Here is a 17,111-nt window from a genome sequence, read left to right on the forward strand (position 1 = left end):
TATTTAAAGCACCACATACAAATCTCAACTTCTTCGACTTAACTTGATTTATAACCGCTGTAAATTGGCAAAAATAATGAAATAAATTTTTTCGATTTTTTGTCCACGGGCAGAAACAGAGTGCAGCTATGGATACGAACCAAGTAGCTATATACTTTCTACACGGTGAAAATAGTAGTTAGAGTTTCTGATGTATCTACAATTCCAATTATAATACAATAACCGATAAAAAACGAATAAGATGAAAATAAAAGTTCTGCCTATAAGCAGCTATTGCTCAAATGAGGGCTTCTTCTTTTTTCCCGGAATATAACATAATAAAATAAATCTTACTGGTAACCCAGTCTCGACCCTTTACTTACCTCGTTTATTCCATTTGTAAAATACATATCATCTGCCCCGTCGGAAAAGGTCGTAAGTCCCTCTCAATAAATTTTTCAGGAGGAAGAAAAAACATTCCAGCGCTTTCTGTATTAAAGATTTTATTATGGTGGTAAAGGCAGTATTCTTCGCTCATTTATTCCGCTTCAATACCTGTACTTTGTTTGATAAAATTCCGTCGCGTTTGGGAGATAATTGGATGTTTTTGGACTTACGACCTTTTCCTTGTACAGTTTTGTAGGGACTTACGACCTTTTCCTACAATTTACGGACGTTTTTATTTTAAAATAAAATATTTATACTTTACAAAACAATGCGGAAAGGATATTATAAGTTTGTTTTGTCCAATATTCGTGTAACATCGCGAAGTATTCGTCGTAGACTCCCTCCCCTTGCCATTTTTTCATATCTTGATGAGATAAAGCGATCTAGCTATGGGTGTCCGTCTATCCATTAACATTAATTGTAATAAAACTCCAGGCCTCAATTTTAGACCGATCGTCACGAAATTTTGTGGAGAGGTCGGGTTCCGACCAGAAGTAACCCCATTAGATGTTGGTTATGATCGAAAGGTGTGAAATGGACCAAACCCACAATATTTACCCGACTTTGTAGCTGTCCTGTAGATCGGAGTAATATTTCGATCGGAGCGAAATTTTAAGAATAATTTGAGTTCAGGACAAAGAATAAGCTTGCAATTTAACATGGTGATGAGATAATTATTATCGGGTTTAATGGACCAAAACTTTTGTGTGAAATCTTATATATAAAAGACAATGTGTGTATATTTGTATGTTCCGCATAGACTCAAAAACGGCTGAACAGTTTTTTTTTTAAATTTCAGAGAATATGCAAGAAACAACCGAGGTGTTGGGGGCACTCACCAACTTTTCCAAGGATGGCCACCACGGATGCACAAATCCCTGGCCAACCCGTTTTACCAGCAACCAATTCCCGTTCACGAGAGATTCAAACCTCCCGTCTCTGGCTGGAGCAAACAAACACCTTTTGCGAATAACAGTAGGGACAACAACACTTCCCCTTAGGCAGCTACCATTAATTTCTTCTTCCTCCGTGTACCGATGGGTAATTACTTGTTAAACTAGATGGATAATTACTTCTTTGCTCGTAGGGCCAATATCACCGTTGCTTTTACCACAAACATATACGGAAAGGCATCTCGAGTCAGGACAACTTTTGCCCCCATGGGCACTTTATTTCATTAATATTTTTAATAAATATTTCGACAAACAAATTCTTATTTATTATGATTGGCTCGTTTGTGCCATTTTATTAAATTTGCAATTCTAACTTTTTTGTTTCCACTCTCTTTCTCTTCTGCTTGTGCTGGTTTCAATGTTCGTTTGCTAGCAATGAACGGAAAGAAACAAAACGATTCCCGTACCAATCACACAACGCCACAAACTTTTCAGCTTCTCGGAATCGTTTCATTCTCACAACCAAAACAAAAACACAAACTTTTCAACGTAAAAAGATGGAAACCGTACGATTGCTCAAATGTACTTCGGTTTTGATTTGCCGAGTTGTTTCATTCACCAACGGAACAAAAAGAATTTTTGGCAAACGTTTGCCGTGCGTTATGGTCAATAACACACTCAGGCACACACACATGTGATTGCTTAACATCCATATAAACCAGTGATGTCCAAAATCACACATTTGCAGATTATAACTTGCGCTAGTGTGAGTGGAAACGTAAACAATGTGTTAACCGAACGAATGTCTTTACAGTGTACGTGTGCGTCGTATGCCCGCGGGCATAGGAAGGTTGTTGTTGGTGGTCATCACTGCTATAAACTAACATCAACATACCACAGTGAATATTTTATCAACCACCAAACGTTTTTGATTTATTCACATGTGTTTAGTACTATTTAGTTTTTTATCTGCTCTTGTGGAGTTGAGTACTTTTCGCTAATCGTTTTGTTCGAACTCGCGAATGTAAACAAAACGAAACTAAACAGCGAGCTCGGCCAACGAGGGTTATGTTTCGTTTTGTATTGTTCCTATGGAAAATACGAAACGAAACGATTGAAAATTTTATTTAAAGTATTTTTACGTACTCTGTTTGCTAGTGATGTTCTGTGCAATCGAATGCAGTATTGTGGCCCCAAAACTGGTTTTAGTCATTATTAGAATAGCAGGAGAGAATGAGAGTAAGAAATGGTGATAATGAGGAACAACATTTATGTGAGGTATGTTCAGTGGAAGCTACAGTAATGCCACAGTAGCGTTTCTCACATAAACACGAGGTGAAAATAGGCTTTATAGTTTTTGAATTTCGGAGGGGGCGGGGGCAGGCCCTATTTTTTAAAAAACGCTTTTTTGCAAAAGTTATGAAAGTATCGGTCAGAAAATTAATTTGCGAGGCAACGGTTGCTGAATCTCCGACCCTAAGTACTCGTACTTATTCCATGTAATTTTCAGATTATGCACAGGAATGTCCCTTGGTGGAAGTAGGCTATATATTTTGTTGAATTTCGGAGGAGTAGTTTAAAACTGTGCCCTATTTTTTAAAAGCGCTATATATATAAAACTTACGAACGATTCCGTTTCCCCAATCCTGGGTACATATTTTAGCAATAAGACCCGACCAGAGTAAAATTCTAAGTCGGTATAACCATGACCGTCTGTCCGTCTGTTGAAATTAAGATACAGCTCGCAATTTTGAAGTTAGATCTTCGTGATTTGGTATAGAAGTTTCTATTACTTCTAAGATGTTTGGTATTGACGTCATTAGAGCTTTCAGAATCACCGTGAAAACCATAGGGAACTAGACCCATGACACTATCGTCTAATTCCATTCCAAAATCATACTGCTCTTTGTTAGCAAAAACCATGATGACTTCTTAGTTTAATAACATTTCAAGCAATTATTATTTTAGAATCATTTAACAATATAAGCATTGCACTTACCCGTCCGTTAAAAGGTATTACTTTATTGAATTCAGAATTTAAACTAATCTCGTTATGTGAATGTCCTATGTCCTATGAATGTCCCTAGAGAAACCCCAAATGACCAGTTGATAAAGTTAAGTAAGATATACGGCAGTAAAAACAGTAAAATTTTTTACTTTTTTTTTAATTTTTCAATATATGAGGTATTTGAACAAATACAGCATACAATTTGTATCAATAAAAAGGCCAGAAGTCCATCTTTCATAATCAGTTCGCTTATAGGGGAAAATAGATTTCAAATGTAAATTTTCGCTGCAATATAGAAATTATCAGATTTTTGTTCAAAAGTTTGGTCCACAGGCTCCGCCAAATATCATCCGATTATCATCCAAAAGTGTAGGCTAGTTCTTTACATTGTACCCCAACCATGGATGACGTTAAACATTATATATGAACTACATTAGCTGTAGTATTACACTATGCAACACTGAAAATGCAAACAACTTCTAGTGTGCATTTTTTGAAAGTACATATTTAGACTACATAAACCCTAGTAGGGTTTTGTCATGTCAGATCCAGTTCGGATTTTATGGCCTCATCTAAACCGGGCTAAATCTACACTTTTTTGCATTTATCAGGCCTTTATCTCTGTAGACCTAAATTTGTAGAACTTATCTTTTGAAGAAACCACATAAGAAAAACTCCATCTAGGGCATCAAAATCTATAAAATATAGAAAATTTTACATAATTGCTGAAATTGTGGTCAGTATCGGCTAAACTATTGGGAGTTGAACCAAGTTACCGTTTGCTAATATCTCCCAAATAAAGTTCTCAACAATTCTTTAGAACATTCTGAAACTCTAAAATGCTTACTTCATGTTGTTTCAGCGGTATTTTGCATCATATCTTTTACAACACGTAATTCAAACACAGTTCACACCAACAGTTTATTCTCGCATTTCAGATTTCACTACATTATTGACATTTTTATTAAATCGTCGTTGGAAAATGTACTGAAAACAACGGCATTTTACAACAATGACATGTTCTGAGGAGTTGTGTATTACATTCCAGGGAATATTTTTCCAAAAGAAAATATTCAGAAAAAATTAACCGTTTTGGAGATACGGTGCGAAATGTATAAAAATTGTGAAATTTTTGCATATATTTTGAAATTTGAGGCAATAAATGTAGTTTTTTTGAGTTCATTATTTCACCAAATATTTCATTCTTGTCCTTATCTACAAATTTGCTTCAGAGGTTAGAAGAAGATTCGCATTGGTTTCGGAGATATAGCCCCGAATTTCTTTAAAAACTCAATATTTAACCATGTTTAGATGGGCCATAAAATCCGAGCTGGATCTGACACAACAAAACCCAACTAGGGGTTCTGGTCGTTTGGGTCTGTACTTGCAAAAAATCCTCAGTTCGAATTGTTTGCACAAGATCACCTTAAAAATGTTGCACAGTGTTATTTTAAAGTATACATTTTCCTGTGGACTTACGACCCTTTGTACGTTTTGCGGACTTACGACCTTTTCCGACAAGGGCAAAACGTATAGAAAAACGCGACATACTACCATTTTCTTTGTATCATACGACGTGTTTTGACTTGTACTATCATCCTGTAACAAAAACGCGATTTCCAAAAAAAGTGGACTTACGACCTTTTCCGACGAAGCAGACGATATGGTTGATTGATTTGTGTGTGTTTTTTTTTCAGAATACTCTAAAAATAATTCATTGTAGGTATATTTTGTGATAATTTATCTATATATATAAAATTGAAATTTGTTTGTACGTTTGTTTGTTTGTTCGTTTGTTTGTGCCTTATAGACTCGAAAACCGCTGAACAGATCTTACTGAAATGTTTAGGGTTCATTGCTACATGGCCTGGAATGAAAATAGGCTATATCATTTTTTGAAATTTCGCGTTGATCTGGAGATATAGCATCAAAACCGGAGGTACCTCCAAAAAATTTAGATTTTGTATGCAAATATCTTTAGAAGTATTACAGATACAATCTCCAAATTTTGTATGTGTGACGGAATTTGATGTAAAAATAAATTTACCAAATTATATTCAAATCGGTTCAGATTTGGATATAGCTCCCACATACATATATTTTCGGCCGATTTCCTTATTTTATGTACCAAACATGCTCTTTATGTCCAATTTCGATGAAATTTGGAGGGTCTGACGGAATTTGTTCTAGAAATAAACGTGCTAAATATTATAGATATCGGTTCAGATTTGAATATAGCTCCCATATATATTTTCGCCGATTTCCTGTATTTTATGCACCAAGCACGCTATATATGTCCAATTTCGCTGAAATTTGAAATGTGTAACGGAATTTGGTCTAGACATAAATGTGCCGAATTTTATCGAAATCGGTTCAGATTTGGATATAGCTCCAATATATATTTTCGGCCGATTTTACACTTTTTATGCACCAAACACGCTGTATATGTTCAATTTCGCTGAAATTTGGAGGGTCTGACGGAATTTGTTTGAGAAATAAATGTGCTAACTTATATAGAGATCGGTTCAGATTTGAATTTAGCTCCCATATATATTTTCGGCCGATTTTCTGTAGTTTATGCACCAAGCACGCTATATATGTCCAATTTCGCTGAAATGTGGAATGTGTTACAGAACTTGGTCCAGAAATAAATGTGCCAAATTATATCGAAATCGGTTCAGATTTGGATATAGCTCCTGTATATATTTTCGGCCGATTTCCTGTATTTTATGAACCAAACTCGCTATTTATGTCCAATTTCTGTGAAATTTGGAATGCGTAACGGGATTTGGTAAATCGGTTCAGATTTGGATATTGCTCCTATCTATATTTTAGGCCGATTTTCTGTATTTGATGCTCTAAACACGCTATATGTGTCCAATGTCGCTGAAATTTGGGATGTCTGACGGAATTTGTTCTAAATATAAATGTGACAAATTCTATCCAGACCGGTTCAGATTTGGACACACTGCATATGTCCAATTTCACTGAAATTTGGAAAGCGTGACGCAATTCGTTCTAGAAATAAATGGGACAAATTATACCGAAATCGGTTCAGATTAGAATATAGCTCCCATATATATTTTCGCCGATTTCCTGTATTTTATGCACCAAGCACGCTATATATCTCCAATTTCGCTGAAATTTGAAATGTGTAACGGAATTTGGTCTAGACATAAATGTGCCGAATTTTATCGAAATCGGTTCAGATTTGGATATAGCTCCAATATATATTTTCGGCCGATTTTACACTTTTTATGCACCAAACACGCTGTATATGTTCAATTTCGCTGAAATTTGGAGGGTCTGACGGAATTTGTTTGAGAAATAAATGTGCTAACTTATATAGAGATCGGTTCAGATTTGAATTTAGCTCCCATATATATTTTCGGCCGATTTTCTGTAGTTTATGCACCAAGCACGCTATATATGTCCAATTTCGCTGAAATGTGGAATGTGTTACAGAACTTGGTCCAGAAATAAATGTGCCAAATTATATCGAAATCGGTTCAGATTTGGATATAGCTCCTGTATATATTTTCGGCCGATTTCCTGTATTTTATGAACCAAACTCGCTATTTATGTCCAATTTCTGTGAAATTTGGAATGCGTAACGGGATTTGGTAAATCGGTTCAGATTTGGATATTGCTCCTATCTATATTTTAGGCCGATTTTCTGTATTTGATGCTCTAAACACGCTATATGTGTCCAATGTCGCTGAAATTTGGGATGTCTGACGGAATTTGTTCTAAATATAAATGTGACAAATTCTATCCAGACCGGTTCAGATTTGGACACACTGCATATGTCCAATTTCACTGAAATTTGGAAAGCGTGACGCAATTCGTTCTAGAAATAAATGGGACAAATTATACCGAAATCGGTTCAGATTAGAATATAGCTCCCATATATATTTTCGGCTGATTTTCCGTATTTTATGCACAAAATGTGAATGTAAGACGGGATTTGGTCTAAAAATAAATATGACAAATTATATCGAGAGCGGTTCATATAGGAATATAGCTACCCATATATATTTTCGGTCGACTTAATGTTTTTGTTACGTATGTTCAATTTCAATGAAATTTTGAAGACTTAGCAGTCAATAAAAGTCATCATTATTTACAGAAGTACTTATAGTTGGGAAGGAATTGACCAAGGCTGTTAAGTATCATATCTTTCAGAGACTTCTTAAGATTTATGTTTTATTATGATATATCTAAATCATTAGGAATACTTATAGGCGGAAAGGCTTTCGAAGGAGTGTTACCTCCTGAAACATACAAAAAATACCATAGTAGCTCCATAACAACCCTGAATAGGTATATAACGCCTTCATATCTCCTATATTTATTCGTTAAAATATTAAAAACGTTAATATAATTATGGCATTCCATTATATTTTATCGTAGTCGGGGCAGCAAAGCGCGCCGGGTTCAGCTAGTTTTTTATATTTATTACACAATTTACATCATTTTTTTAAATTAGTTCTTTCACTTAAAATCTATATCTTCCCTGAATTCCACCACCAAAATTATTGTAGTTATAATCAAAATTACGTGTTCCATGAGCATATGCATCAATGGTACCACGGCCATCACGACTGGTAAATAAATTTTGATTTAACTGCACATTAGCTTGACGTCCAAAGTGATCCTTATTAAAGTCAGCCGAAGCACCACTGCCTGGAGCCCATTGGCCTTTCACGCCACCACCAAATGCATTCCTATTGTGATCAAAGTTGCGACTGGCATGAGCATGAGCATCCAAGGATCTATCACCATCTGCACTGGAATATATATTTTGTTTGTACTGGACCGATGCCTCGCGCCCATTTTGATCTTTGCGATAGTCTATGCCAACACTACCACCATCTGGAGAACGAGCATGACGAGATAGGATCAAAGGTTGATATTCGTCGAATGCAATATCCTGCGGTTCGAATCCAACGTCCACGAATTCTATTGGTGAGGCAGCGGAAAGCATTAAACAAAATGCGACGAAAATCATGAACTTTGAAGCGAACATTTTATTTATTCTTCGATATTGCTTTTAATAATTTGATATACAAAAACTGAATGACATTAATTTGGAACTGACGGTGTTTATATAGTCAATGGAATTTAATATGGGATTCACTTCTTAAAACTGATAATGTTTTTTGATATGTGAATGTGTCTGTCTGCAGCAGATTCAATGTATCATAATTCATAATTTACAAATGCCTGTATTGTAGAGGGGAATCACGGCACTTTTTTGTACATTTTAAGATGAGAATCCCATTCATAAAAGTCCCTCTGATGAGCAATAATATTTATTAGAGAGCTTGTTTGTGATACAATTAGACCAGATTAAATACGATAGTAAATGTCTTAAAAATAAAAAATTTAAAAAGGGGCATATTGGTATATTGGAACACCCAAATGACATACCTTACACCAAAGTGACACAAGTCATTGAATATGTCTACATTTTCAAACCAAACAAATGTTATTGAATATGCCTTGTACTTTAGAAGTTTGTATGCAAAAGCGGCATAAATTCACACATTATTTAACTACACAATTTATCATGGTAAACTGATTTTCAAGGTAATGCTTTCGTCTTTTAACGTGCAGGTAGATATGATCTTGAGCACTAATAACACTGTGCAACATTTTTAAGGTGATCTTGTGCAAACAATTCGAACTGAGGATTTTTTGAAAGTACAGACCCAAACGACAAAAAACCCTAGTTGGGTTTTGTTGTGTCAGATCCAGCTCGGATTTTATGGCCCCATCTGAACATGGTTAAATATTGAGTTTTTAAAGAAATTCGGGGCAATATCTCTGAAACCAATGCGAATTTTCTTCTGACCACTGAAATATTATTAAATATAGAATAAAATATTTGTAGAAATAATGAACTCGAAAAGTACATTTGTTGCCTCAAATTTCAAAATATATTCAAAAATTCCACAATTTTTTATACATTTCGCACCGTATCTCCAAAACCGTTATCTTTTCTGAATATTTTCTTTCGGAAAAAAATTCTTTGGAATGTTGTACACAACTCTTCAGAACATGTCATTGTTGTAAAATGTCTCTATGCCGTTGTTTTCAGTACATTTTTCAACGACGATTTAATAATAATGAATTTAATAATAAAGAATTGTTGAGAACTTTATTTGTAAGATTTTTTCAAAAGGTTACTTGGTTCAACTCCCAATAGTTTAGCCGATACCAGAATTTCAGCAATTATGTAAAATTTTCCATATTTTATAGATTTTGATGCCCTAGATCGAGTTTTTCTTATGTGGTCTGTTCGAAGTTTAGGGCTACAAGATTGCTAAAGACGGGAATGCCAAAATCTTTTTCGTTTCTGAGATAAAGGCCTGATAAATGCAAAAAAGTTTAGATTTAGCCCGGTTTAGATGAGGCCATAAAGTCCGAACTGGATCTGACAGGACAAAACCCTACTAGGGTTTTTGAAGTCTAAATATGTACTTTCAAAAAACGCATACTGGAAGTTGTTTGCATTTTCAGTGTTCCATAGTGTAATTTAATAAATATTATTACAAGATTGGACGAACTTTAAATCTATATGTATATATAAAGAACTGTGAGGTAAGTCACTGACTGATTGTTTAACGCCAATGCGAAACGGCTGAAGTTAGAAACATGGAATTTTATGTGTGTGTTGTTGTTGATATGTAGGGTTGAGATAAGGCTGGGTTTGTGGAACTTCAACCTAGAGGGTCACTCATGGAGACTTAGAAAGATGTACCAAATGGTTTTTGGAAATTGGATATATAAATTTTCAAAAAGTAATAAATTGTACTAAATTGAGTACATTTTAAGTTTGAGTGAACAAATTGAGCTGGATTCCAGGCTCATTGATGAGGAGTAACATAGATGTACCAAAGGGGTTAGGAAATTCGAGCTATAAGTGTACAAAAAGTACTAAATGTTACTGAATTTAGTACAATTTATATTTGGGTGAACGGATTAAGCTGGAATCCTAGAATTTTGAATGAGGTTACTGATGAAGAGTAGTAAAGATGTCTTTGGAAATTCAAACTATAAATGTACGAAAAGTACTAAATGGTAATAAATATAGTACAATTTCGATTTGGCGAACGGATAGAGCTGGAATCCTGAAATTCTTTATTTATACATTCAATCCAGTCTTAAACAAGTCGACCAACTAATTTTTCAAAAAACCCGACATTTTTATCACAACTATTTGTCATTTTTCAATAATTTATACTAATTTATACATGGAAAGTGTTCGTTTTCGTAGTGTGAAAACAATTACTTGACAAACTGTATATTAAATGTATATCCAAAACTCGACCGATTTCAATATAATTTGACACATTTTTTTCTAGACCGACTTCAGTCACACATTCCAAATTACTTTAAAATCGGACATATATACGCATCAAATGCATATATAGTGCATCAAATACACAAAATCGGCCGAAAATATATATGGGAGTCATAGCCAAATCTGAACTATGGTTGGGGGATTGAATCGCCCACATATTCAAGAAGACCATCACAACTTCAAATTGGTACGAATTATCAGGTATGTGATGGAAAACGATTCGACTCGTTTTGCCATAAGTTGAAATCGTATATCTCCAACTTTTATGAATATTTAATGAAATTGAAAATGGATTTTAAAAATATTATTCAAATAAAAATGGGTAAAAAACATTTTAAGTTAAACGGTTTTATGTTAAATATACATTGCAATGTTTAAGATAAATGTACTAAAAACAAAAAATAATAAAATAGATACAGTCGTGGGAATTATGCATAGACTAGACTAAAATAAATCCGTGCGGCACGTCAATTGTCTTCAAATTATTGACTTAATGTGCGATAGAAGAATCGTTTAATTCGTCGTTAGGCAGTTGGCCCGCAGACGGTGAGGAAATTACTTACTATTTTCTTGCTCATGGAAATACCAATAGTTATACACTCCATGTAAATAAAAGAGATGTTTCAACTAGTTTATCGTTGGACATTCACACTGCTGGCTGGCGAGGAATTGTTTCACTGCTCGTAGTTTGTCTTTAATCGACAAAGTACTACTCGCTCACCACTATGAAACCCTAAAACTCGCTTATTATTGAGCTTGTTAGCTTCTTTCCACATTCCAGCCCTACTTATCACACGTCGATCGTTGTCGGTTGAACAACTGCCTAATTATAGTGTAACATTACAAAACAAACATTTTAATCAACGATTGTAGACAATTGACGTGCCCCACGGTTTTATTTTAGTCTAGTCTATGCATATGTTTATAATTCCCACGACTGTATCTATTTTATTATTTTTTGTTTTAAGTACATTTATCTTAAACATTGCAATGTATATTTAACATAAAACCGTTTAACTTAAAATGTTTTTTACCCATTTTTATTTTCTAGTTTTTAGTTTTTATTTCGCATTCTGTTTAATTCATTTAGTGCTTCAATATTGTAAGGTTTCTTGCCCGTTAGTTTATTGCATTCCAACGCCTCTATACATAGTCCCTGCAAAGATCTTACTCTACTAAGAGCCACGTAGGCTTGACCTTCTTCAAACTGTCTCGCACCTAAGTATACGACTGCGTGTTCCACAGTGCTGGCCTGCATTTTATGTATTGTAGAAGCCCATGATAGTATTAAAGGCAACACACATCTTTGTGTATCGCTCCCGTTGTTTTGTTAACCTGGCTTCATATTATTCAGGCGTTTCTGACGCCGTCATTTGTGTATATCGCTGACGTTGCTTTTTTAACCTGGCCTCATATTGCTCAGGTGTTTTTGACGCTAATTGTTCCAGTCGTTTCTGTAATCGACTATTTCTATCACCTTCACTTTCTTTAGCTCGTTTTGCTTTATACTTTTCTTTCGCTTTTTGAAGCCTTCGTTTTGTTGCAGTTTCTGTTTAATTTGTGTTTGTATTTTTTATATATTTTTTACCATTTTGTTCCCACGAGTAATGGACATTTAAACGGTCGACCCCCCAGAGGTCCAATAAAGGGGCAAGGCTATGTACAACAAGATGCGCCTGAGTCTTGAGGGGAAAACGCTAACGACATATCATTTTTATCCACCCTAATGCCATACAGTTCTCGGCGCGTTTTAACCTTTCACCTTAACTTGGGTAGTGTACCGCTAACGGCGCATCATTTTTAGCCACCCTAACGCCACACAGTCCTCAACACGATAAAAAAATCTTGACTTGAGTGGTGGATTCAGGCTGTATTAATCAGATACCTAAATTACAGATTCAATTTCTAAATTTAAATCTTATTTATACACCATTTAGTGGCTGCGCCCATCTTAAATATTGAGGTTGTATAGTGCACTGTATTCTTCTTGTCAAGCCCTTTTATTTGATACCCATATTGGTGGGATTGATAAAAAATTTTTATCAGCCATTTGGTAGCGGCGGCCATCTTAGATTTCGATTTTGCATAGTAAATTGTATTCTACTTGTAGAGACCTTTCATTTGATACCCATGTTGATGGGATTGATAAAACCTAAGTTATCCGCCATTTTGTAGAGCCGCCATCTTGGATTTTAATTTTATATAGAACATTGTATTCTACTGGTTGAGCACTTTCATTTGATACCCATATTGATGGGATTGATAAAACCTACGTTATCCGCCATCTTGGATTTCAATTTTTTATAGTATATTGTATTCTGCTTGATGAGCCCTTTCATTTGATACCCATATTCATAAAACCTACGTTATCCGCCATTTTGTAGCGGCCGCCATCATGGATTTCAATTTTTTGTAGTGTATTGTATTCTGCTTGTTGAGCCCTTTCATTTGATACCCATATTGATGGGATTGATAACACCTACGTTATCCGCCATTTTGTAGCGGCGGCCATCTTGAATATATAATAATGAATAAACATAATTGTATTGTCACCAAAATCCAAAGTGTATACAAAATTTCAGATTAATCGGTTGACAGGAAGAGGGTGAAATTTGAATTACTAAATTTGACCCAAGAATAAATAATAAAACAAACGGAGTGAGCTAAATAAAACCATTTAAAAAGGGGCGTTTGCGAACCAAACTATATATATCATCAACGGCACTCCGATTATATACTATTTCGATTCTGCAAATCGAGTCGATTCGGTTTTCATCACATACCCGTATGTTACTGAAAGTCGGTCGAATCAGAGATATAGAAAATGAGAGATTTCGCCAACGTCGATTTTCTCGAAAACTGTAAAACTACTTAACAGATCTATAGATGGCATTCGCAAAATACATATGACTGATTGATGTTTGTTTTTCAGAATACTCTAAAATTCATTGTAGGCAGGGACGTACGCAGGGGAGGCACAGGGGGCCCGGCCCCCCCCGAAATGATTTGGTCGAACAAAATTTGCTGAGCTACTTTAACAAATTATTACCTTTTTGTTTATCGTAAATATTTTTTAGTTGTGGAGATTTTAAATCAAATGTGGTTTTGAAATTTATGTACTAAAAAATTTACTTTTTACAAGTTTTGTAAGAAATATTTTAAAATTTTTGTTTGAAATTTTCAAATTTTCCAGAATTTAGGCCATATCGTTCCAGTACCAAAAAATAAAAAACTCGGAGGTCCGCCATGAATATACTCCGTATCAGAGGTCCGCAAAATGCATATAAAAGGCACACTCTATTGCCTTTTCCCAAAAGCGAATAGTGCAGTGCCTTGCATATAAAAAATATGAATGTGCAAAAAGCAGATTCACCCCAAAAAAAGATTCACTGCTTTAGTGCATGCTTGCTTGCTTTTACATTTGTATTCACACGATTCGCAAATGCAGTATGCACAATACTGCATACCACCACACAGTATCGTACCATCTTCTGTTTGAATAAATGAATACATTTGCCAAATTTCGCTTTTTCTTTGAGTTTCTTTAATAATAGGATAAACTAAACTAGTAATCATTGATGGCCAAATTGCGAGAGACTCATGTATTTTTTACACTTTTGTGTGTGAGGCAGAGCATTTCTGCCCATCAGTGCTAGTAATTGTTTTTATTGTCTCAACATTAATTTTTTTATGTTTATTAACATGTAAATTTGACCAGAAATATCTACTGCTTTTTGTAATGCAACGTGCTTTTTCGAAGGCAGCGTGCAAAAAAAAGGCAACGAGCTCTTGTAGTGTGTTGTGTGTGTGCAATTGGCACACACTCATGAAAGTAAAGGCAAAGCAAGCAATAGCATTAAACAGAGATGGCAATAGCAAGCAATGAAAAAAGCACGAAATCGCGAATATGCATTAAAAGCGAGTGGTATTTTGCGGACCTCTGCTCCGTATTTGCTATGTCCTTTTCGAGTTTTATGGTATCCTGTATTAAAAAAATATTATGGGTTTGATATTGTGAGAATGGAAGTGCATGAAATAAACAATCTACAAAATGTACCACATTTTAAGGAATTTTCGTGGACGATATCTCGAAAACCATTTCGAAATTTGTTTCTACAAATTCGTTGTTCACATTCTTTGTGGTATTGAAGTAATACTGGGTACCTCCGAGAATAATATAAACCAACTTATGTCCTGCTTTCGTAAAATGTTAAAATTTGTGTGTGGTAGAAATAATTATTCACAGCTTTCTCTTCGGTTTTTAGACTCTTCATTTGATCGGTTTCTTGAAATCCTCTGCATCCGTTTCATTCTTAATTTGATTAAACGTAGACAACCTTCATGTCTGCTGCCTTATTTCCAGTTTCTATCTATTTCTAGAAACTCTCAGATACAAAAAATTTCTTTAGTTCAAGTATTTTCTAGAAATCTTTTTCTACCCGAATTGCTAGATTGTGGAACTCGCTGCCTCCTAATATAAAAACGTTTTCTGTTTCTCAACAGACTTTCAACAACAGATTATTGAATTATTTCAATGAAATTCCTTAAAAAGTACTTATCTTTTCTATTTCTGTCGTCATTGACACTCTTGATTTGTTAATTGCTTCATATTTTTCCCTTTTTGTCCAAAAAATTTTCGTTAAGGATTTTTTTTATTTTTAGTCGTTATAATAAGCAACTTTTGTAACTGTTTATTGTATATCTAGAAACATATAACCCACGCAGTGTATAATTTTACCCTCAGCCATTAGGCTAACGAGATTATACATATATCACGAATATTGTCAATTATTTCATATTCGTCTTCAGAAAAAACTATAATTTTTTTTCGCGCTACATGAACGATTTTTGATATGTACGTTAAGAAAAAAAATTCCGAGTACGAATCTGGTCGCGAGCCAATTTTTGGTTGTTGCGGACAAAAGTTATGGCGGATTTATTTCGCTTTTTAAGATATAAAATATTATAAAAACGCTTATTATTTTAATCGAAGTGACTTCAGCGAGTAGATTGCATAATACCTGCAAAATGTTACACAGATTTCGCGGAATGTACATAAAATTGATAAATTATTGAATATAAGTCAACTTTATTTCAAAAATTAAGGCCCATTTAGTGGTCATAAAATTACATAAAAATTTGTTGTGGATCAAAACTTCAAGGCGAATCAAATGAGACTACAATCATACAGATTGGTGTTATAGTTTCGATTTTACAATTTTGTTTAAAAAAATAATTTTTCACATGCATTATGTAGTAGAAAATATTGTAAAAATCTATAGGAATACTTCCTTCATTTTGCTTAAATCTCCCAACAAAATAGACGGATTTTGCTTTATGGACATTCATATTCAAGCTTTCCCATTAGGGAAGGTAATTGAGTTGATGGGGATATATCTCAAAGCTTCTGAAATGGAAATACAGGTCAAATAACCCATTTTAATTTATATGCATTTTAAAATACGTGTAAATCGCGTAATTATCAAAATCGTTTTGTCCGCATGTGATTTTCATGTACAGCAAGACCATATATATTAACTTGTATATATTTTTCGAAATATAATTTTGACGCTAAAATGTAGCATCGGCTGCATCTTAACATTAAAAAAACCTATAAAATATGGCTAATTTGCCCAAAGTGCCTACAATTTTTGTCCGCATCCGATTTCAGTGTCCACCATGAAAATCTACATCGATATATGTATATTTCAAGGCGATCAATAAAGAACCGTAGATGTAGCATTACACACTATTTTTTGGGATAAAATTTATGTAGCATCCTTATCAGTGAAGTTTTCAAATCTCTGTTGCAGCTAAAACGAAGATGCTGCACTAGTTTTTTCATTGCAGTGGAAACTATCAGCAAAAAACGCGATAAAATACGAGACATTTTCAAAAACAATTTTAGGTGATTTTTCTACTTTGGAATTTCTCGTAACTCGCGTTTTAGTAGATGGATTTACACGACGAATGATTTATTGGATCCGGAACGTAAAAAAACTAAAATGTGCAATAGAGATCGAGGTATTCTAGAGACAATTGCAAATATTAGACCCGAAAATATGATTTTTAGAAAAATGTTCGCACAAAATTTCCGCATTTGGATGCAGATTTCTATGAAGCTATGCAGACTACATTCACAATATACGTATCAAATAACTCAGAATCGCAAGTACTACAATCCTATATATGATTTTTTGAAAAACCTGTTTGCGGAATGAAATTAGAAGAAATTTTCAAAAAACACTGTAAATCTGGCTTCAAAATGTCAGCATCAAAATGTCAGCAGAAGAAGCAGTTCAAATTTTGAAAAGTAATACATTAGTGAGATTATCCTTATTTAGTTTGCTTCTAATTTTACTTTGACAGGAAAATCGAGAGAAGTGTGTTTTACTCACAAAACGGAAGAAAACAA

General features: G+C 34.4%; 1 protein-coding gene across 1 annotated transcript; it reads right to left on the bottom strand.

Moving 5' to 3' along the window:
• Positions 1 to 7,579: 7,579 nt before the first annotated feature.
• Positions 7,580 to 8,384, bottom strand: LOC141400165 (uncharacterized). Its single transcript, XM_073979614.1, has one exon. The coding sequence runs from the start codon at positions 8,354 to 8,356 to the stop codon at positions 7,826 to 7,828; it is 531 nt and encodes a 176-aa protein (XP_073835715.1). The 5' UTR covers positions 8,357 to 8,384; the 3' UTR covers positions 7,580 to 7,825.
• Between the last annotated feature and the right edge of the window lie 8,727 nt (positions 8,385 to 17,111).

Source organism: Musca autumnalis, unplaced genomic scaffold (assembly GCF_047663935.1).
Source record: "Musca autumnalis isolate F117 unplaced genomic scaffold, ASM4766393v1 scaffold_3, whole genome shotgun sequence".
NCBI classification, from domain to species: Eukaryota; Metazoa; Arthropoda; class Insecta; order Diptera; family Muscidae; genus Musca; species Musca autumnalis.